Below are 25,089 nucleotides of genomic sequence, written 5' to 3' on the forward strand. Positions count from 1 at the left end.
AGATACAAATCATGCATTAGATGATAAAATTATATTATACAGTACTTATATATATCACACTGTTAGAAGTGGTGACCTCCTTCTCTATTTCTATAAATACTAGTATGGATTTAAAGCAATGTTTATTTAAATTTACTTTAAGTGTCTATTTGTGTTTTGGCTGAAATAAAAAAAAATCCTTCAAAACTATGTAAAGTTTGGATTATGACATTGCAGAATATATGTTGTAACTGAGATGCTTATATGCCATAGCAATAGGCATTATAAATGTAAAATATGTTTTGGGGATTTTTTAAAAAAAACCTGCTGATCTGATTTTAAATTTGTAGTCTTCTTCTCCGGGGTCAAATTAGGTCAGCTCGCTCATGCTTAATTACCCCTTGGTTTTAATTACTACCTACTTTTAACATCAACCTGGTCTTCATATTAATTCCTCCCAAAACTTATTCAAGTGTAATTTTGGCTCTCCATGAGAAGTGCAATATAAACAGAGTTCTCTCTCTGTCTTTATGTTCAGAAATGTTACTAGATTTTTTGTTTAAAAATAGCAGATCATCATTACCATATTTATATGACACCTATTAGAATAGAGTATTAAAAAACACAGAATATAAAAAACAAATGTGTAAATCTTTGTCAGCCAGGACCCTATCTACTGAAACAGCAAACAGCATAGCAAACAACAAACATATATATTTAGCTACATTAGCCATAATTACCTTTAAAATATCAATATATGCACATCAGTATAATTGTAATATATATGTTATCACTATAATTCATTCCAGTATAATGAGTGGGGGATAGGCAGTACATCAGTGTAACTAAAAACAAAATTTGATTCAGTTTACACATTGGTGTCCATCTGTTTCAGTTTATCAGGTTAATAAATATACAGTTTTATGAATCTAAAACTCTGATGAAGCAGCCAGTAGTGTCTTACAATAGCAGCATAGAATCCTGCAGTTTACTTTGCATAGGTGCACTGCTGTTCCCACATGGAGTCCCATTGACTTTAGGGGGGTTCTCCATGCACAAAGACCTACACAGGTGCAGCAGTGCACCCATGCATAATGAATTGCAGGTGTAAGTCTCACCTGAAGTATGACAGCCATAACATAGGAGCTTAGGGCAACAGTTTCCCATCTGTGCCCCTCCAGCAGCATAAAGAAGGTCTTAACTAGCTACCCAGGAATTTTCCCAGCATAGGGGAAATCTCCATATGTTGCAGAGTCATTTGGTGTAGAGGACAATCTGGCCTTCTCTTTTTAGATCCTGCTTTTGGCCTCTGCCATACTCACACACAAACACTTCCTGCCAGAAGAGATGAACCACAACAGGATCTTCACTCCTCATATGCAATGAATTGCCCTCAGATCCTTGCTCTTTGATTCACGAACTCCTTATAAACCCATCTCTGAGAAACTCTCAGTAGCCCCTATCATTCCGTGAAGAACTTCTACTGCCTCACTTCTCTTCAGGGTCAACCTCGTACAGAAAATATGGAGTTTCTCTAGACCATGGCATCTTTGCGATATGGAATTATAATAAAATGTTACATGGATCAAAAAAGTCTCTTACTCTCCTAAATCTCATATCGCTAAGACATTGGTTTTTAACCTTTTTTCATTTGAGGACCCTTCAAAAGTTTTGAGTGGAGGTTCGGACCCCTTTGGAAATCTTAGACATAGTCTGTGGACCCTCTGAGGTCCATAGACCACAGGTTGAAAACCACTGCCCTAAGAAGTTATCCAGTTAACTTTAAAGATTAAGGATAAAAAGGGGCGGAGGTGTCCCCAAAACCAGCACGGTTCTTTTATGACAGGGAATGTGCCCCAGATAATTCAGGTGGCTATAATCAAGGATGTAAAGATATATTCTATTAGTTATCATTTTGCCTAAAATAAATTCTAGAACATTAAAACCAGCAAATTTAAAGTTATCTTAAATTTGTAAAAAATAAACTTTTGGAAATTAAGATTTTATGAACAATGTTCTCTCTGCCCCCATTCCATACTCCAGCATGCACCCATGTAATCTGCATTATCCACTTGATGGACATTGGTATATGTGTTAAGTATTTCAAATGCCTTTTTTAGATTTTTTTCAACTACTCTTTGTTCTCCACATGTAACAGGTAATAAGGACCTGCTTTAAAAGTCTATTGAATTCAAGTGACTTCATTCCACTGACTTCATTGGACTTTAGATCAGGCCCTAAATTTGTTTTGGAAAATGAGTTACAGTTCATTGTAGTCTATGCTGGTATTTGTACAGTAGCTGGAGTGATAGTGATTATCTGGTTGTATTGGGATGGCTGGGTCTCATGCTCACACTGTGATGGAAAATGAGATAAGTATATTGGTGTATGTATTTTGCATAGAGAGGGTGCTGGAACGGGATCTGTAAATAGTAGCAGGTATTTGGGGACCCGATGTAGATGAGGAGATGTAAAAAGGCTCTTGATAGCCATTGTGGGAGGTTGGAGGGACAGGTCTGAACTGTATTGGTGAATAAGTGGTTAATGCTGATGTAGCCCTTTCTGAAGAGTCACCTACCCAATCACAGATGCAAGAGTATAGCCTTTGAGAAAAGAATCCCAAAGGGTTGGAAATACAGCCTCAAGAATGTGCGTGTAAAGAGGTAGGAGTGTGCCAGAAATGCCTAAGCTTTGGAAGTCCTGAAAATGTAAGCCAGAGACATAAGACCCCCTCAGTAGAAAGGTTGATCTTCTGGTATATTAGGATAATAATTTAAGCAAACAATAGACAAGCAAGGAGCCCCTTGATCAAGATTTTAAAATTTAAGTAATGATTTTGGATGATTTTCATCTTCATTTTTGGGTGTTCAACTTGAGACAACGTAAACAGACTTGATTCTCAGAAAATGCTGTGCATCCATGCTCATTTTCAGAAAATGCAGAATACTCATTCTCTGAAAATCAAACACCCCAAAAATGAGGTAGTCAGAATCACTAGTCACTTTTGAAAATCTTGGTCTTTACTTCTTATTAAATGTGCCTGAAATTGGAAATACAAGAAAATTACAATATGCACACCTTGGATGATTATTAATAATAATTATAATGTGTCCACTTCAAAAGATAAGTTACTTTGGTAAGAATAGCAAAGAGTCCTATGGCACCTTGTAAACTAACAGACATATTAGAGCATGAGCTTTCGTGGGTGAATACCCACTTCGTCACATGCATCTGACGAAGTGGGTATTCTCCCACGAAAGCTCATGCTCCAATACGTCTGTTAGTCTATAAGGTGCCACAGGACTCTTTGCTGCTTTTACAGATCCAGACTAACACGGCTACTCCTCTGATATTTGGTAAGAATATTTGTTTTGATGGTGGAGGAAATGTTCCTTAGAAGGAAAAAGTAAATCACTATTGCACATATAAGAAAAGTTCTCAATTCTTGTTCATGAAAAAAGTTCAAAGTGAACTGCAGCTCTTTTTTTCAGCTGATACCTGCCACAGACACTTTAATTTCAGGAAAGTTAGACAGTTTTACCTGTTTGCCAGAGACTTTGGTTTTGTATTCATGTCAGATGCCAAATAGTAAACCTATTTCTGTCATGTTTTAATCAGCATGGGGTAGTCTAAACATATTCAGTAGGTCTACTGACCTTTTCCTGAGCAATGGAAAACTTTCAGCAGTGCCAGTGCTGTATTTTTATAGCACTATTATTTATAGGTCTTGTCTTCCTTGCTACTATTTCTTAGACCTGTCCTTGACTAAAAAATAAATGTGTCACTCAGGCTTTTAGTCACACCTGTTTTTTAATACAATTAAAATGGATATAACTTTCATAAAAATAGAAATGTGTGTTTAGCCAATCTGTTTTATCTGAAAGTCATGTCTTTAGTTACGGTTGTTTAACAATGATGGTCAATTTCTGCAGTATATTAACAGGTAATGTATGAAATAATTCTGTACCGAATACACTTTTACCATTATTATTCATTAATTTATTAACAATTATCACAGTAGCAGCTAGATACCTATTGTCATTACAAATTTTAATGTAATAGAGGTGAAATTTAAAAACTGCTGTCCTTTTCACAGAAATAAAATCAAACAGAAATAAAAAAAACACAAGTGCTCTGTAAGATACTTAACCAAAGTAAGATACTTTGCTCTGTAAGATACTTAACCAAATATTGTTGCCTTACATTGTGCACTCACTAGACTCAGGTTTTAGCAGACCTGCAAAGAAAGCAAATTCTGTAGGCAAGAGCCCTTTACAGAGAAAGCCCTGCAGCTGATCGTGCAGTGTTTAACCTCAAGAACAAACAGAAAAGAGCCTTCCAGCTGATCTAAATGTCACAGAGGAAAAGAGTGAGAGGAAATCTCGTCTAAGATGGCTGGGTTACAGACTATTCAGGGCTTTAAAGGTTAGGATGCACACCTTGAACTGACTCAGAAATGACCACAAAGCGAATGGGAAGACTTGAGTACAGAGTATTGTATTCACAGTGGCCTATTCCAGAGATAGCCAGCTGTATTCTCCACAAGTGGGAGATTCCAGGTGGTATACATCAAAGGACTCCCTCCCAAAGCCTCACTTCTTCTGTAGCACCTAATAACGATAGCCTCTGTTGAATGCCTCTTCCACACAACATTACATTATAGGAGATGAGAGTGAGATCAATGAAATAAAACAAAATAAATTATCTAATCCTGCACTCTAATCTGGCTCCCCTAGTGCATCTTGTCTTATCTGTATGTATCTTTTAAACAGTAAAATTAGGCATCAAGATCTGTCCTTATATTTATCTCCAGTACAGCAGCAAGTAACAGTGATGGAGATGACAAATGTGTGGATGACAGTGGAAAGACCTCCCAATCAGAGGAATAGTTGCAGGTTTCTGGCCATTTGTACTTAATGAAAGCTACAATAGATTCAATAGAAAACAAAGACTTGGACCCATTTTGGTGAAAAGCAACCACGTCTCCCAGTGCCAAGAAGCATCACTTCCATTGTATCTGTACAGAGCTCTAGCCAGGCTGCTTTTGTCTAGGCCTTTACACCATCTTATTATTCCCCAGTGCCTGAATGAGTTAATCTGGGTTAAGTGAAAAAGAGACATACAGCTGAGTATCCTCAGTACACAGGAGATACTGGAGTCGCCCATATTTCACAATCTCCTTCAATGTACATGGAATAAGAGTAACAAAATGGCTCCTATTGAACTGCCATGAGAGGACCCTCAAAAAGAATGAGCAGTTATTCGGTGCTACTCTCTGGAAGCTCTCAGAAAAGCCATTTGATCCACTCTGGCAAGGTTATGCAGACGGCAATACCTTGGTATCAAAAGCTGCAGGTATAGCTGATAACACTGACATCTAAACCTTATCCATTTCAAGGAAGAGATTATTAACCACTGCTATCAATGCAGTCTCATTTTCATACCATTTGAACCAAGACTTAAGTGGGATCTCAGACACTGAAGGAATCCAGGGGCAGCTGGAGTTGGCCCATAACTATTTTCTCAATAGCCTTCCTTAAAATTAGGAGAATTGAGACAGGACAACAACTGGCAGGGTTATTCATGTCTAAAAATGGTTTCTTGAGTGAGATTGACACCACTTGGGTGATCTGTTGAGTCTAATGTCTCTTCACTACCTTTAAGGCAGTAGAGGGCTGCGATGGATTTGGAACTGCTCAATGTATATGTCACAAACTGATCCATAATTACGAACCTACATTGTTTAAACCCTTGTTATATATTGTACCACACTTGCTTATTGCAGTGATTGTCCTATGAATGCTTAATTATTTCTCTCTGTGTCACTGCCTGTCTGTCTCTTATCTCTCACAATACTCTTTGTTTTTCACATCTAATCAATGTTAATTCCATCCAGGGTTTAAATTTATCAAATTATGTGGGTTTGAGCCCATCCACTGGTGTATAAACTGAGCTTCATAGGATACACATAATATTCTCTTTGTTCTGTAGCAAGGAGAGACAGAGAGAGAGAGCGACCTGCGCAAAGAATTCTGGATGAGGCAAAGGAAAGTTATTTTTAGGTTGTGAAGGAAACTTGATGAAAGAGCCAGAACTTCAGATTGCATTTATTTTCAATGAAGTGAATCTTCATCATGCACAAAGCTTATTTAAAAATAAACTATACTCAAAGCTTTGAATAAAGATGTTAGAAAGTTAAAGTGTATGTAACTTCCCTACTATGATGTCTGATTACTCAAAATGGCCTGCCTTCCAAAGTTCCTTAAAAATACAGTGCTAGTGTTTTAGTTTTTAACATTAGAATGATAATTACTACTGCCTGCATTGCCCCTCTCCTAAGGAAATACCCAAAGGAGGAATCTTGGGCCAATAGATAGCTATAGGAGGATTTTTCCTGAGAGAATTCCATTATGAAAGCATATTTTGCCCTACTAGAATGTGTGATCTGGGGATCCATAAGAGCCTATTGTACTCCCTTGGATTTTTCTCAAACTCCTGTGCTGTGCAGGTCCACTGGAGAGTTCATGTAATGTTTGCTTCACATACAAAGATGTATACATAAGATTTTCAAAACAGAAATGTCAAATACCATACGGGGTCTGTGGGACAGGTTCTCTGTGTAAATTAGTACAGTCCCATTGACTTCAATAGAATAATGCCAGTTTACACCAGCTGAGAACCTGGCCCTATGTATGTACTGAAGTTAAATTGTGTATGAAGCTGCAGTCCACACCCCCAGTTTAAAAATGCGTATTTATTGTCAACTGTTCTGAAATAGCTTTCTGTGAAAAGGAGATTGCTTGTATAGTATATGGGCCGCATTTTGCATTGCCTCTCTCACATGGAACATAAGGATTGTCATACTGAATGAGATCCAAGGTCCATCTAATCCAGTATCTTGTTTCCAACTGTGGCTAGTACCAAATGCTTCAGAGGCAAGTGTAAGAATCCCATAGTAGGCAAATGCAGTTAATCTGCTCCCCACAGAGCTCTCATCCTACTCTCTGATAGTTAGAGATAATGAGGACAAGGTTTTAAGATGAATTTTGATAACTCTGGATACACTTGTTAGCCACATAAATGTCCAATCCCTTTTTGAATCTTGCCAAGTTCAATTAATTCCTCAGTTTAATCACCTGTTGTGTGAAAAAGTATTTCCTTTTCTCAGTTTTGAATTACCCACCTTTCCATTTCATTGAATGTCCCCTTGTTCTTGTATTATAAAACAAGGAGAAAAGAAGTTCCCCATTTCCCTTCTCTATCATTCATTATTTTCTGTACTTTTATCATCATGCCCTTCTTATTCATCTCCTTTCTAAGGTAAATATAAGCTATCCCAGTGTGGTAGGGCCTTCAGTGGCCGGGCAGTCTAGTGGCTAGATCATTGGTTAGGGAGGGCTGAAGGGACCTGACCTCTCCTTCCTCAGGTCCTGGCCAGGGTCCTGTGACACTCATCCCTAAGCAGGGGAGATGGACCTTCCTCCCAGCTGTGAGGAGGGCTTCGGGGCCTGTTTTCCTGAGCTGCTTCCTATGCAAGTCCTTTTAGTTTGGCATGTGGCCCTGTTAGTCCAGTTTTCCTGAAGTTAGGGTTTGTCTGCAGGTTCCCATTTGCAGGGGAAGACTTACTTGCCTCCAGTGGCTGCACTGGCAGGCAAGTTGCTGGTCTGTGCCTTCAGGTAGGCATACAGAGAGCTCCTGCCTGTTTGCCAGTCAGCCCTGACTGAGCCAAGCTCCCTTCTTTTCTCTCCCCTCCAGGCCTCGCATTGGCTGCAGGTATAACAGGGTGGGGCTAGCTGAACTCACAGTGTTCTTTCACCCCTACTGTGCCTGGATGCAGTCTCTCTACTCCTTCACACATTCCCTGCCTCCATGACCCCATTTGGGGTCTGCCCGCTCTAACTGCTGTCCACTATCCTGTGAAAAGAAGTCTGCATTCAGATGGGCTCTGGCCAGGGGTGAAAGTAACTTACAGGACTCACCAGTACTGCCAGAGTCTTGAGAGGGGCGTGGCCTCATCTGGAAGAGGTGTGGCCTCATCCGGAAGAGGCATGGCCTCTCAAGATTTAAAGGCCCTGGGGCACCGGCTGTGGCTGGGAGACCCAGTGCTTTTAAATCAACCAGGGGCTCCCAGCTGAAAAGTTGGCTGGGAGCCCCTTGGGGCTCGGGCAAATTAAAGGGCCTGGGGCTCCGGCTGCCAGGGGGAACCCCAAGCTTTGGGGGGCTGGGGCAGGGATTTAAAGGGCCCGGAGCTCCTGCCCCTGAGGGGAGCCCCAAACCCTTTAAATCTTGGCCCCATCCCGGCTGCCAGAGCCGCGGCGGGGATTCAAAGGGCTCTGGGCTGCCTGCAGCCCCAGGGAGCTCTGAGCCCTTTAAATCTCAGCCACTGTCGCCAGAATTTAAAGGGCTCTGGGCTGCCCACAGCTGCGGGGAGCTCTGAGCCCTTTAAATCCCGGCCGCAGCCGGGATTCAAAGGGCTCTGGGCTGCCCGCAGTGGCGGGAAGCTCTGAGCCCTTTAAATCTCAGCCGGGTTGGGATTCAAAGGACTCTGGGCTGCCCACAGCGGCGGGGAGCTCTGAGCCCTTTAAATCCGGCCCCTGCCCAGCCGCCGGAGCCCTTTCAATCCCCGCTGTGGAAGCTGGTTCAGTCCAGCATGGCGCACTGGCTCTTGCCGGTATGCTGGACCGGACCGGACCAGCTTACTTTCACCTCTGGCTCTGGCTCTCCCGGCCTGATGCTGGATGTGGAAGGAGAAGGGCTGGAGGGAAAGATACCACCTCATGATTCGGGAATTTGTGTCTTTCATGGCATGGCGCCAGCGGAGGGGGACATGGTCGGTAACAAGGGTGAAGTGCACACCCAGAAGATAATAACGGAGCGAGTCTATGGCTGGAGGGACTTCAGGACTGATGTCACATGTCTCGTAGGGAGGAAGATGCCGGCGTCTCTCACAATCCTGGGGTCCATCTTTTAGGGACATGGGGCTCTTGGTTGCAACCAGCCCTGAAGGGTATGTCATTATGGGGGACTTGCTGGTTAGGTAGTTCTCCATAAGCTGGATGGCATCCGTCATGGTGTCAGCATGATGCCGCAACACTCACTCTCTTCCCCCAGGAGGCAGACAAACTGCTTGAGCAGGACCCGCTCAGCAACCTGCATCCCCATCTTTGCTTCTGATTTGAGCCATCTTCAGCGTGAGTCATGCAGCTTCTGAGCGACCAGGCTGGGTTGGGCCCCCCAGTGGGTACCGCTCCCCCCGGAAGTGTTGCCGGAAGGTTTCCTCTGAGATATCTAGGGTGTTGAGGATCACTGCCTGAACTTGGGCGTAGTCCTGGGTGGCGGTAGGGTCTAAAGCACGGTATGCAGTCTGTGCTACCCTGGTTAAGTACAGGGCAACACTGCAGCCCATTGGTCTCTGGGCCACCGGGCTAGTGCGGCCACTCTCTCGAAAGTCTCTAAGAAAGCTTCAGGATCATCATCAGGCCCTATTTTGGCAAGCCTGATAGGAGCGGGGTTAGACAGCTCTGCTTGAGCACCAGGTCGCAAAATAGATGCCACCTGTTGGACCAGCTGCTGTTGTTGGGCTGCCAGTTCATGAACTAGCTGCTGCTGCTGCATGGCCATCTGCTGCTGGAGTTGTTGTTGTTTCTGTTGATGATGGGTGTTTTGCTCTGTCATCCATTTCAGCAGCTGCTCCATCTCCAGTCAAGTGTTTGTCCTCAGGACTCTCTCTCTCTCCCTCTGTCGCTCTCTTTAAATTCCTTTCAGCAGGAACTAGGGCGATGTCCGCACTCTCCACCATTTGTGATAGGGCCTTCAGTGGCCAGGCAGCCTCGTGGCTAGATCATTGGTTAGGGAGGCTGAAGAGGGACCTGAGTTCTCCTACTGCCTCACTTACCCCAACGCAGGGGAGATGGACCTTCCTCTCAGCCGTGAGGAGGGCTTCAGGGCCTGTTTTCCTGGGCTGCTCCCTATTCAAGTCCTTTTAGTTTAGGGTGTGGCCCTGCTAGTCCAGTTTTCCCACAGTTGGGGCTTCTCTGCAGGTTCTCCTTAGCAGGGGAAGAATTACTTGCCTCCAGTGGCTGCGTTGGCAGGCAGGTTGCTGGCCTGTGCTTTCAGGCAGGCATATGGAGAGCTTCTGCCTCTTTGCCAGTCAGTCCCTGACTGAGCCAAGTTCCCTTCTTTTCTCCCCCCCTCCAGGCCTCGCATTGGCTGCAGGTATAACAGGGTGGGGCTAGCTGAACCCACAGGTGTTCTTTAACCCCTGCTGTGCTCGGCTACAGTCTCTCTGCTCCTTCACACCCAGTCTTTTCAGACTCTCAGTAGAAGACTTTTCCCCAGCTTTCTGAATCCCCTGTAGTTCTGCAATATCCTTTTATTTATTTGTATACTGTATGCCCTAGGAGCCCCAACTGTGTGAGTTGCTGTACAAACTCAAAGATAGCGTGGCTAGTACTGTACACAGTGTTGCAGATGTGGCCACACCATCGATTCATATGAAGGTATTATAATATTTTTCTTTACTATTTTCCATCTCATTTCTTATGACTAACCCCATTGTCTTTAAGGGGACTATTAAAGGCCCCAATTCAGGAAAACGTCCCTATTCGGGAAAGCACTTAAAGATTTGCTCAAATCCATCCCTATTTAGGACAGAACATAAGCACATGCCTAAGTCCCATTGAAACACAAGACAGTGGGCTCTAAGCTTTAAAGTTCAGAATGTGCTTTAAGTGCTATCCTAAATAGGAATGAGTTTAAGCATGTTTTAAGTGTTTTTCTGAATCACATCTTAAATTAGAATGGATTATTAAAATTTGCTAGATTAGGCTCTATATTATGGAACATCAAATGGCCCATAAAAAAACAGTAAAGAAAACAATGTAAATCTTTTTTTTACTGAAGAACTCCATTTCGTCATTTTTGGCAAAGTAATTAATCTAATGTATGTCAAAAGAATAAAAGGTTGTATAACTTTTTATGAGTTTTCTAAGTAAAATCACAGAAATATGTAATCCCCTTAGTTGATTTAGCTTTGACTTTTCAGGTTTTGATTCTTTTCTTATATTTAAAATTTTCTTTTTAACTGAACTTCATAACTAACTGGAATAAAGCTGCCTGTTTCTTCCAGTTCAAAACTCCTATTGTCAAAGTTCCGTTTATAACTTGTTAATTAGATACCTGATACAGAAGGCTCACGCTCCTTGGAAAATAAAATCCAGTAAAATCTGAGAACATTTTTAGTCAGTCTAAAAAATATTGCATTGACACAATATTAGATTACATGTACTGCCACATGTACATGTACAATACCATATTTGTACAATATATTGTAATCCTGCATCTTTGCCAGACATGTGAGATCAAATATGTTAATTACTGTTGTTGAAGTCAGATACACCAGAAGAAAAACACAAGTCTGAAATTACTGAAACATCATGGGAAAGAGGAACGGAGTTCCCAGAAATATACCCCCAAAAAATGAATGCTTCACAGTTAGGAAGTGAGTTGGCCAGAGATATCCAAAAGCAGATGAAGTAGTCTTGACCTGAAGAAATTATTTACCATCTGTCTGAATGTCTATCCAACAGCATTTTTTTCTCCTCTACAATGTTCTTATTTAAAATAAAAATGTTGCTCAGATTAGCTGTTGCTATCATCATTTAATGAAATAGGCTTGTGAAATACACTGATCAATATTTTGTTTAGACAACTGATTTGTAAAAAGAAGCAATATTTCTATGAAAGTTGTGGTATACATTATCAAACAGGGCATTAGAAAGCAAAAGAATTAACGATTTAGAGCTACCTGTAGGTTTTGGTATATTCATCAGCATAGAAGCATTTGTTTTTTAAAAAGTGAATTTCCTATCGCTTCTAGTTGTGAAGAAGGCTTTCACAATGCTTTTAAATCAATTGCACCGATGATCTTTTTGAAAATGCAGAAAGACAAATCTAAACAATGCCATCAAGACAGAGGTAGATTAGCCACACTTCCAGTTATCTCAGTGGAGTTGAAAAAAATTAATTTGAATTCATTTGCAACAATTTAAAATGATGTTGTTCACATCTGAACAATACATCAGCAATAATAATAATAATAATAATACATAACATTCTGCCTTTCACCTTCCAAATGCTTTGCAAACATTATTAGCTAATATAAAGCCTGATTGAAGTGACAGGGAGATTTATGTTCACCAAAGAAGTAAACACTACATACATACCGTAATCTACTGGTTTAAGTCATATAAAAAGGGATCGTAAAGGCTGTTAACAGAGTCCCTTTAAGTACATAACATAAAGTAGGGGAGAGGAAGGGAAATCTAAGCCAGAAAGACAGTAACTGGACTAAGTAGCTCCTTATAAATTATATTTGAAGGTGAGGTATAAAGGATTTGTGGGGTTGTTTTAAGAAACTAAGAAATGAAATTATTAACAGAATAATAGTAATTGTAGATAAAGATTCCAACTACATTTACTTTTTAAAAAACAAAATATTTGAAAAATCAGTTTTTATTTATCTGCAAAGACCTACTTTTAGGAATCCATGTTTCCCCTTAAAAACTGGTGACATCTCCAGCACCTAAAACAACTAAAGGGAGTGCCTTTAGGACTTGGCAGGTAAGTAAAGGAGGAAATAGTTTTCAAATATTTTGTTTTAAAATATGCCAGGTTGTCATTTTTAAATCTATGCACATTTTGTTATTAATGTTGACTGGTAAACAGTTCTTTTTGTAAAATAACAATTTAGCAGTTCACTTTCAATAATGTGTAATGAAATACAAGCCCTGCAAAACTGCAGTGTACCTTATATTCATTGTGTGGAGGCATACAGACATACACAGAAGCAATCCTCAGGCCAGGTCTACACTGCGACTTTAAATCGGTTTAATGGCCGATATACCGATTTAACGCTGTATCCGTTCACACGACGTCGTCATTAATATCGAGTTACCACAGTCCACAGCAGTCTCTGAAAATTATTTGCATTATTGGCAGAGCTCCCAATGTCTGTAGGGTCAAACACAGTGTCTGGCGTGGTTCAGGGAACAGCTCCTCAGTTTCTTTCCCCCCCCCCACAACGTGAAAAAAAAGGGTAAGAAATCATTCCTTGACTACTTTCTATGTCACCCTATGTGTACTGAATGCTGCTGGTAGACGGGACGCTACAGCACTGAAGAGCAGTATCCGCTCCTCTCCATCTCCTCCTCTCTGGTGGTAGACGGTGCTGCAGACTGCCCACCATCCAGGAGAACCGCCTAAATTTCAACATCGAGGGCAACATTGCTACCGCTAGCAGTAGATAGGACAGAACGGCTAATAACAAGCTTAATCATTGAAACTTGGGGCTGAAAATTTTTGCAATCACAATTGGGATTGACTCGCTTGGCAATGAGTCAATTCCTCCCTTATGGTGTCTAAAAATAGAGTCCATTCTGCCTGGACTGTCATAGCCCCGGGAGGCTGCCTCCAAGTGCCTCCCCCCGACATCATTTTTTTCTCTCACTAACAAGTCTCTGTTTCTTATTCTGGTATTCCTTAAACTTCATGACACAAACGGGGGAGGGGCACTGACACGGTAGCCCAGGAAGGTTGAGGGAGGAGGGAAAGCAACGGGTGCGCTTCTTGCAGGGGCAACCCCTGTGAATACTGACACGGAGCACCTGTGCTCTCTGATACACTGGATCTCTGTTACACTTGCCTATTATTCTAGGCAGGACAGTGCACCACTGACCGCTCTGGTCCGCAATCCGAACTCGGATGCGGAGTGCCGGTAAACAGGGAAATCCCCGAGAGCTTTACAGTGACATTTCCTGCTTTCACGTGTCCAGCTCTGATCACCACGGGTGGCGATGCAGTTCAAATGCAAAAGTAGCTCCTGCATTGAACCTTACGGGAGATAGCAGAGATGTCTGATCGCTGTATGGTGAGACAAATCTGTTTTATCAGAGCTCCGTTAAAGAACAGGAAATGCCAAAGCGTTTGAAAAATAAACTACAGGATACACAGCGGTGCGTGACAACAGTAACGGGAAGCCAGACACTCAAACGGATGGTCATGGAGGGAGGGAGGGGGTAATGAGGACTACAGCTACCAGTCTCCACAGCGGTCTCTGAAAACTATTTGCATTTTTGGCTGCGCGCCCAATGTCTGCAGCGTAATACACGGTGTCTTGCGTGGTTCACGGAACAGCTCGTCAGTTTTTTTCCCCCCCTCCAGCACGGTAAAAAAAAGTGAAATAAATAATTCCTTGAGTACTGTAAATGTCACCCTCTGTGTACTGAATGCTGCTGGCAGACGCGATGCTGCTGCGGTGAAGAGCAGTATCCGCTCCTCTGCCCCTCCCCAGGGGTAGACGGCCGCCCAGTGAGTGCTCCTGGCTGAGTGTGGCCGGGGGCTCCGGGGTGAAAATGGGAATGACTCCCTTTTTCTGACAGTGGATGGTACAGAACGCCTGGTAACTGTCTTCATCTTATCACCTGGGGGCTGAGCTTCATCAGACCCCTCCTCTCTTGCGTAAAGAAAAGATTCTGAACTGCATGGACTGTCATAGCCCATGGTGGCTCCCTCCCCCTCATTTGATCTCAGTAACTACTACTCTGTGATTCTTATTCATGCATTCTTCATAACATCATGCCAACAATGGGTGGGGGGGGCACTGCTGTGGTAGCCCAGGTAGGTGGGAAGCAACGGTTGCGTTACTTGCAGCGGCTCCTCTGTGAATACTGACGCGGAGCAGCTGCGCTGTGCTACACTGATTTTAATACACTGTATCCTATTCTTGTCTGGACTGACTCTATTTTTATTAACCGTAAAGGGCAGGATTGACTCAGTCCCAAGTGAGTTAATCCCCATTTTCCTTTCAAAAATTTACACAGGGTTATTATCCGTTCTGTCCCATTTACTGGTGAGTGTAACAAAAAGAGATGAGAGGTAACAGTTTCTGCTGTCTACAGTAGTACTGTACCATCTACCACCAGGAAGGGGGAGGAGCGGATTTTCAAGTAGCAATAATCACACCTCAGATTAACTTCATTGGTTATGATACTGCCACTGTGCAAAGCTCTAATGCTCTTCAGTGCTGCAGATTCGCCTCTATCAGTAGCATTCAGTACAAAGAGGGTGACATTGTAAGTACTCAAGGATTGCTTTATTTAACTTTCATTTCTCGTGCTGGGGTAGGGGAAGGAAACTGAATAGCTGTTCCGTGAACCATAAAAGACACCGTGTTGTAAGCTACAGACACTGGGCGCTAAGCCAAGAATGCAAATAGTTTTACGAGACTGCTGAGGACTGTGGGATAGCGGGAGTCCTCAGCACCCCCTTTCCGTCCTCCATGATCCCCGGCCCCTGATGCTAATGTTAATGGTCACGGGGGGTTCTGGGTAAATGTCGTCAGTCAGTCATTCCTTGCTCCGGGAAAACATCAGCAGACAGTCCTTTCGCACATTTTTCTCCTGGATTGCCCTTGCAGAAACAATAGCACGGCAGCACTAGAGACCGTCGGCTTTTTGTTTTTCCCGTCACCATTTGTGTACTAGATGCCGTGGAGACAGAGGCGACACTCGAGCGCTACACACCAGCATTCAATTGCTTTTGCAATGATAGCAGAGATGGTTACCAGTCGTTCTGTACCGTCTACTGCCAGAGAAAAACTGGCAATGACATGACGGTTATCTCTCCTTCTCTGAACTGTCCGCTGCTATCATGAGTGCCCCTGGCTAAAATCAGCCGGGGGCGCAACGCAAAAGCAAACTTGGGATTGACTCACTGGCCACTGAGTCAATCCCTCCCTTATGCTGTCTAAAAATAGAGTCAGTCCTGACTACAAGAAGAGTCAAAGCAGCAGAGAATCCTGTGGCACCTTATAGACTAACAGACGTCTGTTAGTCTATAAGGTGCCACAGGATTCTCTGCTGCTTTTACAGATCCAGACTAACACGGCTACTCCTCTGAAGGAAGAGTCAAGTGTATTAGAAGAGCGCAGCTACTCCGTGGCTGTATTAACAGGGGGTTCCCCCGGCAAGAACCGCAACCATTGCTTCACCTCTCTCCCAACCCTCCGCAGCTACCGGCAGGGCCCACCCCCCATTTCTGTCATGCAGTCGTGAGGAATACAAGAATAAGAAACATAGACTTATTCGTGACATAAACCGGGGGGGGGGGGGGCACTTGGAGGCAGGCAGTCGTGGCTATGACAGTCCAGGCAGGACATACTCAATTTTTAGAAACCAGAAGGGAGCGATTGACTCTGCCCCAAGTGAGCCACTCCCAATTTGGGTTTCAGAACCATTGTCACAGGGGCACTCATGATAGCATCGGACACTAAACTGTGATGCACTGGCCAGGTAAACAGGAAAAAGCCTGAATCCCCGCGAACTTTTGAATTCCATTTCCTGATTGTCCACCGTGAGGGTCAGCACACACACAGGTGACCACACAGAGCTCATTTGCACTCGTCACAATGCAGTCTCCTGATAATCGAAGAAGAGCGCCAGCTTGGACCACACAGGAGGTTCTGGATCTGATCGCTATCTGGGGTGAGGACTCAGTGCTCACAGCACTGCGTTCCAAAAGACGAAATGAAAAAGTTTTTGAAAGAATTTCAAAGTCTATGGCTGATAAAGGGCACAGCAGAGACTCCCTTCAGTGCCGAGTGAAAGTGAAGGAACTTAGACAGGGTTACCAGAAAGCCAGAGAAGCAAACGGAAGGTCAGGCTCTGAGCCGAAAACATGCCGCTTCTATGCTGAACTACATGCAATTTTGGGGTTCAGCGCTACCAGTGCCCCACCCCTGTCCGTGGATTCAGACTTTGGGATTGAAATATCAAGTGTTTCTGAGGATGTAGCCGAGGGGGAAGATGGAGACGAATTTGAGGATGAAGATGACCGTGGTGATAGCACACAGCAGTCCGTAAACCCCAACAGCCAGGATCTTTTTGAGACCCAAGAATTACACAGTCCCTGCGCTCCCAAGCGAGAAGCCCAGACAGTGAAGCCATGGAAGCGACCTCCGGTAAGTGTCCCTTCATTCTGTACCAAACACGGATTAAAACAAGACGGTTTTTTAGATCGCATTGACACCAGGGCTTTTGCTGCAGTCGCAGCCATTACTGTTACAGGAAAATTTCGTTAACATGTCTGGGGATGGAGCGAAAATCCTCCAAATTAATCTCCATGAATCGATCGTGGAGGAACTCAAAAACCCTTATGCTATATGAGAACATTTCTGGCAAGACAGCCTTCTCCGTTCCCCCATAGTAGGTAACTTTTCAACGCCATGCATTTTGCAAGACATTTGGTACTGCAGGCATTGAAGGCATTGCACTGAAGGCATTGCATAAACAAACGATCTGCCTCCTGCGGTGCTATTGTCAGGAGAGAGATATCATCCATTGTTACCTTGTAGAACATCAGGAATGTAAATAGGGGGCAGACATGGCGATTTTGCTACTGGCCAGAGCGGGGGGATGGGAGGAGGGATAGCGACGAGTTTTCAGCGTCTGGCAAGCAGGATTCTTCCCTGCTACCAGCAACGCGCTGCGGGGGGTGATGTAGGGTGATCACTAGCAGCGATCGTATATGATAGGAGCCATGCGCTGTTGGTGGATGTGAAAGAGGGGGGTTTGGGCTTTGCAGGTTCCTCTTAACAGGAGCAAGGCATCATATAGATCACTGTGTATATGAACGGCGGAGAAGTCAAAATTTTAAAGCCTCACTTACCATCGCGCGTGGACGTACGGTTGGCCGTACCTGCGTCTGTGTGTGTGCCACACCAGTCACACAGACACTGAATATTTAAACGATACAAAATGCGACCTTGTATAGAGATCACATGTGCTCTGTAAGGGATAGTGTTCTATGTGAAAGAGTACTATCATTGCTCTGTAAAAGGTATCTTTCCACATACTTATCACCCTGGTTTGCCTTCCCCATGCAGCTGCACATTTCTCTGAAGTCCCCCTATGCCATCACGAGGGCGTGCTGTGATACGGCGGAGGAAGAAGAAGACGCGAGATGAAATGTTCACAGAAATTATTGAAGTAACACGCAATGAGAGGGATAAACAGAATGATTGGAAGGATGTGGTAGCAAAGTACAGGAAAGATGCCAGTGAACGATCTGAGAGGGCTAGGCAGGAAGACCAGCGTTGGAGAGAAGCAACGCTGGATCTGCTGCGTTCTCAAACTGAAATCCTCCAACGCATGGTGGATCTTCAGGAAGAGCAGCACAGTAGCAGAGTGTGCCGCTGCAGCCCCTGTATAACCTCCCTGCAAGCCCACGTCCCATATCTCCCTCACCCAGACGTGTAAGAACGCGTGGGGGAAGGCTTTCTGCACCCGCCTACTCCTCCACACCCCTGCAGAGTTCAAGGAAAAGGCTGTAATTACGCTACAATGTGCTTAATAGCCTTTCCCTTCCCCCTCCTTCCAAAGCACAGCAGCCAGGGACACCTTCCTAATTCTCTGCCTTTTTTTATAGTTCCTTTGTAATACAGAATACATCGAAAGGGGGAGGGTGGGTTGCTTACAGGGAAATCTAGTAAGGAAAAACTCATGATTTTTAACAGATGCATAATTACTTTTAATGAATAATAAATGATTTTTAAACGATACAGAATTTATTTCCTTCGCCAACCTGTAATGAAAAGGGGGAGGGTGGGTTGCTTACACTGAATAAGTCCATCAAGTGCGGAGGGTTCATCAAGGGGAGCAAACAGAGTCACCGTACCCTGGGCCGTGCTGAAACTCGTTTTCAAGGCTTCTCTGATGCGCAGCGCCTCCAGGTGTGCTCTTCTAATCGCCCTGGTCTCTGGCTGCTCGTACTCAGCGGCCAGGTGATTTGCCTCAGCCTCCCACCCAGCCATAAATGTCTCCCCCTTAGTCTCACAAAGATTGTGGAGCACACAGCAAGCAGCAATAGCAAGCGGGACATTGGTTTGGCTGAGGTCTGAGCGAGTAAGTAATGATCGCCAGCGACCCTTTAAACGGCCAAATGCACATTCTACCACCATCCGGCACTTGCTCAGCCTGTAGTTGAACAGCTCCTGACCACTGTCCAGGCTGCCAGTGTATGGCTTCATGAGCCATGGCATCAAGGGGTAGGCTGGGTCCCCCAGGATAACTATAGGCATTTGAACATTCCCAACGGTTATTTTCTGGTCTGGGAAGTAATTCCCTTGCTGCAGCCGTTTAAACAGACTAGTGCTCCTGAAGACGCGAGCGTCATGAACCCTTCCTGGCCATCCCACGTGGATGTGGGTGAAACGTCCCTTGTGGTCCACCAGTGCTTGCAGCACCATTGAAAAGTACCCCTTGCGGTTCACGTACTGGGTGCCCTGGTGTTCTGGGGCCAAGATAGGGATATGGGTTCCATCTATGGCCCCACCACAGTTCGGAAAACCCATTGCAGCAAAGCCATCCACTATCACCTGCACGTTTCCCAGAGTCACAACCTTTCGTAGCAGCAGCTTAACGATTGCTTTGGCTACTTGCATCACTGCAGCCCCCACAGTAGATTTGCCCACTCCAAATTGATTTCCGACTGACCGGTAGCTGTCTGGCGTTGCAAGCTTCCAGAGGGCTATTGCCACTCGCTTCTCCACTGTGAGGGCTGCTCTCATGTTTGTATTACGGCGTTTCAGGGCAGGGGAAAGCATGTCACAAAGTTCTAAGAAGTGCTCTTACGCATGCGAAAGTTTCGCAGCCACTGCGAATCGTCCCACACCGTCAAAACAATGCGGTCCCACCAGTCTGTGCTTGTTTCCCGTGCCCAAATCGGCGTTCAATGGGTAGTAGATGCCCCGTTAATAGCAGTAGCTCCAAAACGCTGGGGCCAGCGGTTATGGAGAATTCTGCCTCCATCTCGTCATCGCTGTCCTCGCCGCTCAGCAATAGCTGCCTCCTCCTCTCCTCCTGCCTTTGCAGTTCATTGTTCAGTATAGTCAGCACGAGAGTACGCGAGGTGTTGACAACGGTCAGGATACCGTTTGTGATCTCAGGGTCCATGATTGCTGTGCTATGGCGTTTGCTCAATGCACTCCGCGAAAAAGGCGCCAAAGGGTTGTCTGCTGCCTTCACAAAGGGAGGGGTGAGGCTGTACCCAGCACCACCCGGGGCAATGTTTTCTGCCCCATCAGGCACTGTGCTCTCAACACGGAAGTGGGAACTATGATAGCTGAGGAACAGCTACCCACAGTGCACCGCTCCTTAAATCGATGGTAGCCTTGGACCATGGACAGCAAGCAATCGATTTTGTGATCGCATTGTGGACGCGCAAAACCGATTTTATAACATCGGTTTTGTAATATCGGTTTAAACTACTTCGAAATAATCGTGCAGTGTAGACGTACCCTCAGTGTAAAAATTAGGATAAAAGGCATGTCTGATTTTTTTGTAAGACCTAAGGAGAGTATATATATTTACAGTATAAACTTGTTCACTTGCTTCATTATCAAAGATTATCATTCACCCCTCTGCAAGTAACCCCCGTGACTTCATTGTGGGCATAGTAGTCTATTCTGTTCTATTTAGAGTCTTATTCTGTGCTCATCCCTTTAGTATCAGAGTGCCCTCCAGTTGTGCATTAAGCGACATTACTAACCTCTGTCATGAGTTTTTCTTATCCTCTCCCCAGGGTGAGAAGTGTGTGCAGTGGAGTATTTTGTGTTGTGAGGGTTTTTTTTTTAATATACACGTTGCTAGGTATTTATGTTTGAGAAAGCAAAGTCAACTAAATGTATCCACAGGGGTTGGCTCCAATCCTGCACCTAGCTATATACACACTTAACTTTAAACATGCAGGTAATCCCACTCAAGTTAGATTGACTACTGTCATAACTATAAAGGGAAGGGTAACAACTCTCCTGTATAGAATACTATAAAATCCCTCCCGGCCAGAGGCACCAAAATCCTTTTACCTGGAAAGGGTTAAGAAGCTCAGGTAACCTGGCTGACACTTCACCCAAAGGACCAATAAGGGGACAAGATACTTTCAAATCTTGGGGGCGAAGGGAACGGCTTTTGTTGGTGCTCTTTGTTTTGGTGGTGTTTGCTCTTGGGACTAAGAGGGACCGGACATCAATCCATGTTCTCCAAATCTTTCTGAACAAGTCTCTCATATTTCAAACATGTAAGTAACAGCCAGGCAAGGCATATTAGTTTATCTTTGTTTTCTCAACTTGTGAATTTTACCTTTGCTAGAGGGAGATATCCCTGTTTTGTTGTAACTTTGAAACTAAGACTAGAGCGGGTTCCTCTGGGCTCTTTGGATCTGACCCTGTAAAGTTATTTTCCATCCTGATTTTACAGAAATGATTTTTACATTTTCTTTTTAATAAAATCCTTCTTTTAAGAACCTGACTGATTTTTCTATTGTCCAAAGACCCAGGGGTTTGGGTCTTTGATCACTTTGTAACCAATTGGTTAAGATATTATTCTCAAGCCTCCCTAGAAAAGGGGGTGTAAGGGCTTGGGGGGATATTTTGGGGGAGGAGGAACTCCAAGTGGTCCTTTCCCTGTTTCTTGTTAAATCGCTTGGTGGTGGCAGTGTACCAGGTTTTAACCTAAGCTAGTAAAAATAAGCTTAGGGGGCTTTCATGCGGGTCCCCACATCTGTACCCTAGAGTTTAGAGTGGGGAAGGAACCCTGACAACTACTTATGTGCTTAAGGTTGAGTACATCATAAGCATGTGGAGGATTGAAGCCTAAGGTACTCTTCGCTTGAGTAATGGTGGCAGAATATAGCCCTTATGTAATAATAATATATCATTTGATTTTACAAAATACAGAGTAAAACATATTCCCTTCCCCCAAATACCTTATAATATGTGAGAGACAAGATGGAGAAGGCAAGACATTGGATAACAATTCAGGAAAAGGAAGATGTGAAGAGATTATTGTTAGGGGAAATGAAGTAGGAAGAATTTGAACAGAAAAATTGGTTTTGAGGAGGGATTTGAAGCAAGAAAGAGAAGTGAAATTCTTTAAAACCAGACAGGGTATAATGTGGATGTCACATCATTTTAAAAGATAAATCAGCATTTTTATCTTTGGTTAATTTGCAAATTTTCCAGATGATAATTCGATGTCAAAAGTTATTGCTATGCCATGAGACTCAGCTGCATGTGTGCAGCTCACTTTTCCAAAGGTATTCTCTCTCTCTGAATCTCAAGAAGCCACTGCTGAACTTCTGCAAGCAGAGGAGGAAGCTGAGCTGGAGTTAAACCCTTAAAACCTGATCCTGCAAACACTTAAGCATATGCATAATTGTACTCACATGAGTAGCTCCAAGGAATTCAATGGAACAGAAGTGACGCACATGCTTAAGTGTTCACAAATTCAGCATTTTACTGACCAGATACCAGGTAGTTCTCCTGACCTCTGTCACAATGATGTGAACTTTTCTTTCAACAAAGAGAATGTAAATTGAGTTTAGGCCAGTAATGCAGGGCCGCCCAGAGGATTCAGGGGGCCTGCGGCAAAGCAATTTCAGGGTCCCCTTCCATTAAAAAAAGTTGCAATGCTATAGAATACTATATTCTTGTGAAGGCCCCTGCGGGGCCCGGGGCAAATTGCCCTCTTGCCCCCGCCCCCGGTGGCCCTGCATAATGATTCTGTGGCAATTTTTGCAGGAATCAGGGTGTCTTAATCCACTTCCAGTTGGTCTAATTACATTTTACTTACCTGCATTTCCTTCTGTATTCAGATACACTATTCTTCACTTTCTCTCTTGAGCTGCTATGAGTGTTGCTAAATGGCTTTTAACCACTGTTAAATGTTTTCTATGTTTTAACTTTTGAATAACTTTACCTGTGCAGTGGGTAAAGTGATTCCTACCTATGTATATTTTATATGGTGAATTAGTAAAATTTTGAATTGCATTGACTTCCACCTGGTCTTACATAATATTACATTAAAAATTACATTAAAAGAATGTTCAGGTCTAAACGTCAGGCACTCAAATGTTAGAAAATGCCAGAATTAAGCTTCCCCATATGCATTATGATACAGTCTTTAATTACATAATTGCATCCTATTTTTTCCACAGGACCCCCTAAATCATTGAGTGCAGGGGATAGATGGTGCTATGAGAATGAATCAAGCTTGTATAGTGAGTAAGGCTGTTGTTTATAGGAGCCGTGCCTCATTTGTTACAAGTGTTGTGAGTGAGGCAGGTGATTCCATTTTCTGGTTAAGGAAGTTGAATGCCACCCTGGAGAATTGGATTCTATCCTTTCTTGTACTTCAAAGTTGTGATCTGGCTTAATCATTTAAGACAAATACGTACATTAAAATGTTCACAGATGGCCATTAAATTTGTGCTCAATTTCTACACTTGGCACCGGATTTGCAGAAGTGCTGAGTGCTTACAACTGCAACTAGATTGAAAAATCTGACTGGAGCTGTGCTTTGAATATATAATATGCTGTACATGTGCTAAGTACTCTGGAAAACTGGGCCCTAGGTGTCTCATATTGGGCACCCAAATTAGAGGACATTTTGAAAAGTTTGGCTTTAATTCCCTTGAGCCTCAGTTCTCTTGTGCCTCAGTTCATGTGGCAAGAGCTGTGCAGGGACTAAGCATGCTTGCTGAGGATGGAATCTTCAGGGAATTTAGCCACTAAACTCAAAGAAGTTGAGCATATGAAAGCTGAAATTTTTCAAAGGCTTATACCTTGGTCAATTTGGAGAGACTTTCACAGGGATGCAAATGATATAACCCTGACACACAGGCCATCCTCCTGCCAAATGTCAAGCTGTTGCTTCACAAAACTGGCAGGTGCTAGGGCTTCTAAAATAAAATGTTGTTTAAAAAAAATGTAACAAGGGCAAAACATATTTTCCCCTCATCTCCTTCTCAGAAATGGCTGAAGAACTTTAGCTGAAACTTTAAAAAAAACACCAAAAAGCAAAACAAAAGACCCCTCATACTGAGGCTGATACCCATTATGGAAAATTTTAGCCAAAATAGTTAAAATTTGACAAAGATATAAGTGACTAAAAACAGAGTATTATAAAGAGACATCTCAGGCAATGTTAACTACAGGGAGTTCTATCAGCTATAAAACCATCATGAACATTAACTGTTTTTTTTAATGTTTCAGATTCTTTGAATATATATTTCTCTATAAAGATGCAGTGATGTTTCAGATTGAGCAAGTCACAAAGCTGTGCTCAAAGATTGCTTTGACTGAGCCTTGGGATCCTTATGATATTCCTGACAACTCTACTTATGAAGATCAGTACTACATTGGGGGGCCTGGAGATGAAATTATGGTACAGGAATGGTCTGATAGAAAACCAGCCAGGAAATGTAAGTATTTGGTTTGGTTTTGTTAAAAAATGTCTGCATTTCCTTTACCCAAGATATAATTTTCCAACTGACTGTTAGTATTGACTTCCATATTACCGCAAAATTTGCAGGAAGAAATAACATGTAATAAATATCCAGTACGTACTGTATCTCATATTAGTGCTGCATTGTATTAAAGAAAATGTCCCCATTATTTAAGAGTTAAATATCTGAAGAGCATATAATGGAGTTGTTTGCATGTCTCAGACAAAGTTTGGGATGAAACCATACCATTTTTCCATTAGAGTCCAGTAATCTGAGCCCAGAATTATTCATAAGAAAATCTATAATATAGAGCAGGGGTCGGCAACCAAAGGCACGTGTGCCAAACATGGTACGCGAGCCAATTTTGAGTAGCACGCAGCCGCCTGCCGCAGTCCTAGCCCCCAGCCCCACTCAGCCCCCTCGCCCACCGCTCTCTCCTGCGGGGGTAGGAGGCAGAAGCTTGGTTCTGCGGCAACCAAGCTTCCCTCTCCCCCCGCTTCTTCCCCCAGAGTGGTGCTTTCCTGCCCCGCCCCCTCTCCTTCTCTTCGCCAATCAGCTGATGGCCCTAGCGAGGGGGAGGGGGAAGAGCAGCAGTGTGCACACAGCTGTGTGCAGGACGCAGAGAGAGGTAGGGACGGAGCCTTAGGGAAGGGGGTGGAACAGGGCACATCCCTTCCAGCCCCCTGCCCTGAGCCGCTCAGGGCAGGGGGCTGGGAGCACCCCTATAGGCCGAGCACCCCAGCCCTTTGCCCTAATCCCCCCCACATTGTC

The 25,089-nt window shown here is 43.6% G+C and overlaps 1 protein-coding gene and 1 pseudogene across 1 annotated transcript in view; one reads left to right on the plus strand and one right to left on the minus strand.

The window, feature by feature from the left end:
• EPDR1 (ependymin related 1) overlaps positions 1 to 25,089 on the plus strand; it is a 55,411-nt gene that overhangs the window by 22,299 nt on the left and 8,023 nt on the right. Inside the window, exon 2 of the mRNA XM_075062591.1 lies at positions 24,086 to 24,294. Within this exon, the coding sequence (XP_074918692.1) occupies positions 24,086 to 24,294 (209 nt within the window). The remainder of the gene's footprint in view (positions 1 to 24,085; positions 24,295 to 25,089) is intronic.
• LOC142046442 (U4 spliceosomal RNA) lies at positions 14,832 to 15,045 on the minus strand (annotated as a pseudogene).

The sequence above is a fragment of the Chelonoidis abingdonii genome, chromosome 2 (assembly GCF_003597395.2).
Source record: "Chelonoidis abingdonii isolate Lonesome George chromosome 2, CheloAbing_2.0, whole genome shotgun sequence".
NCBI lineage: Eukaryota > Metazoa > Chordata > Testudines > Testudinidae > Chelonoidis > Chelonoidis abingdonii.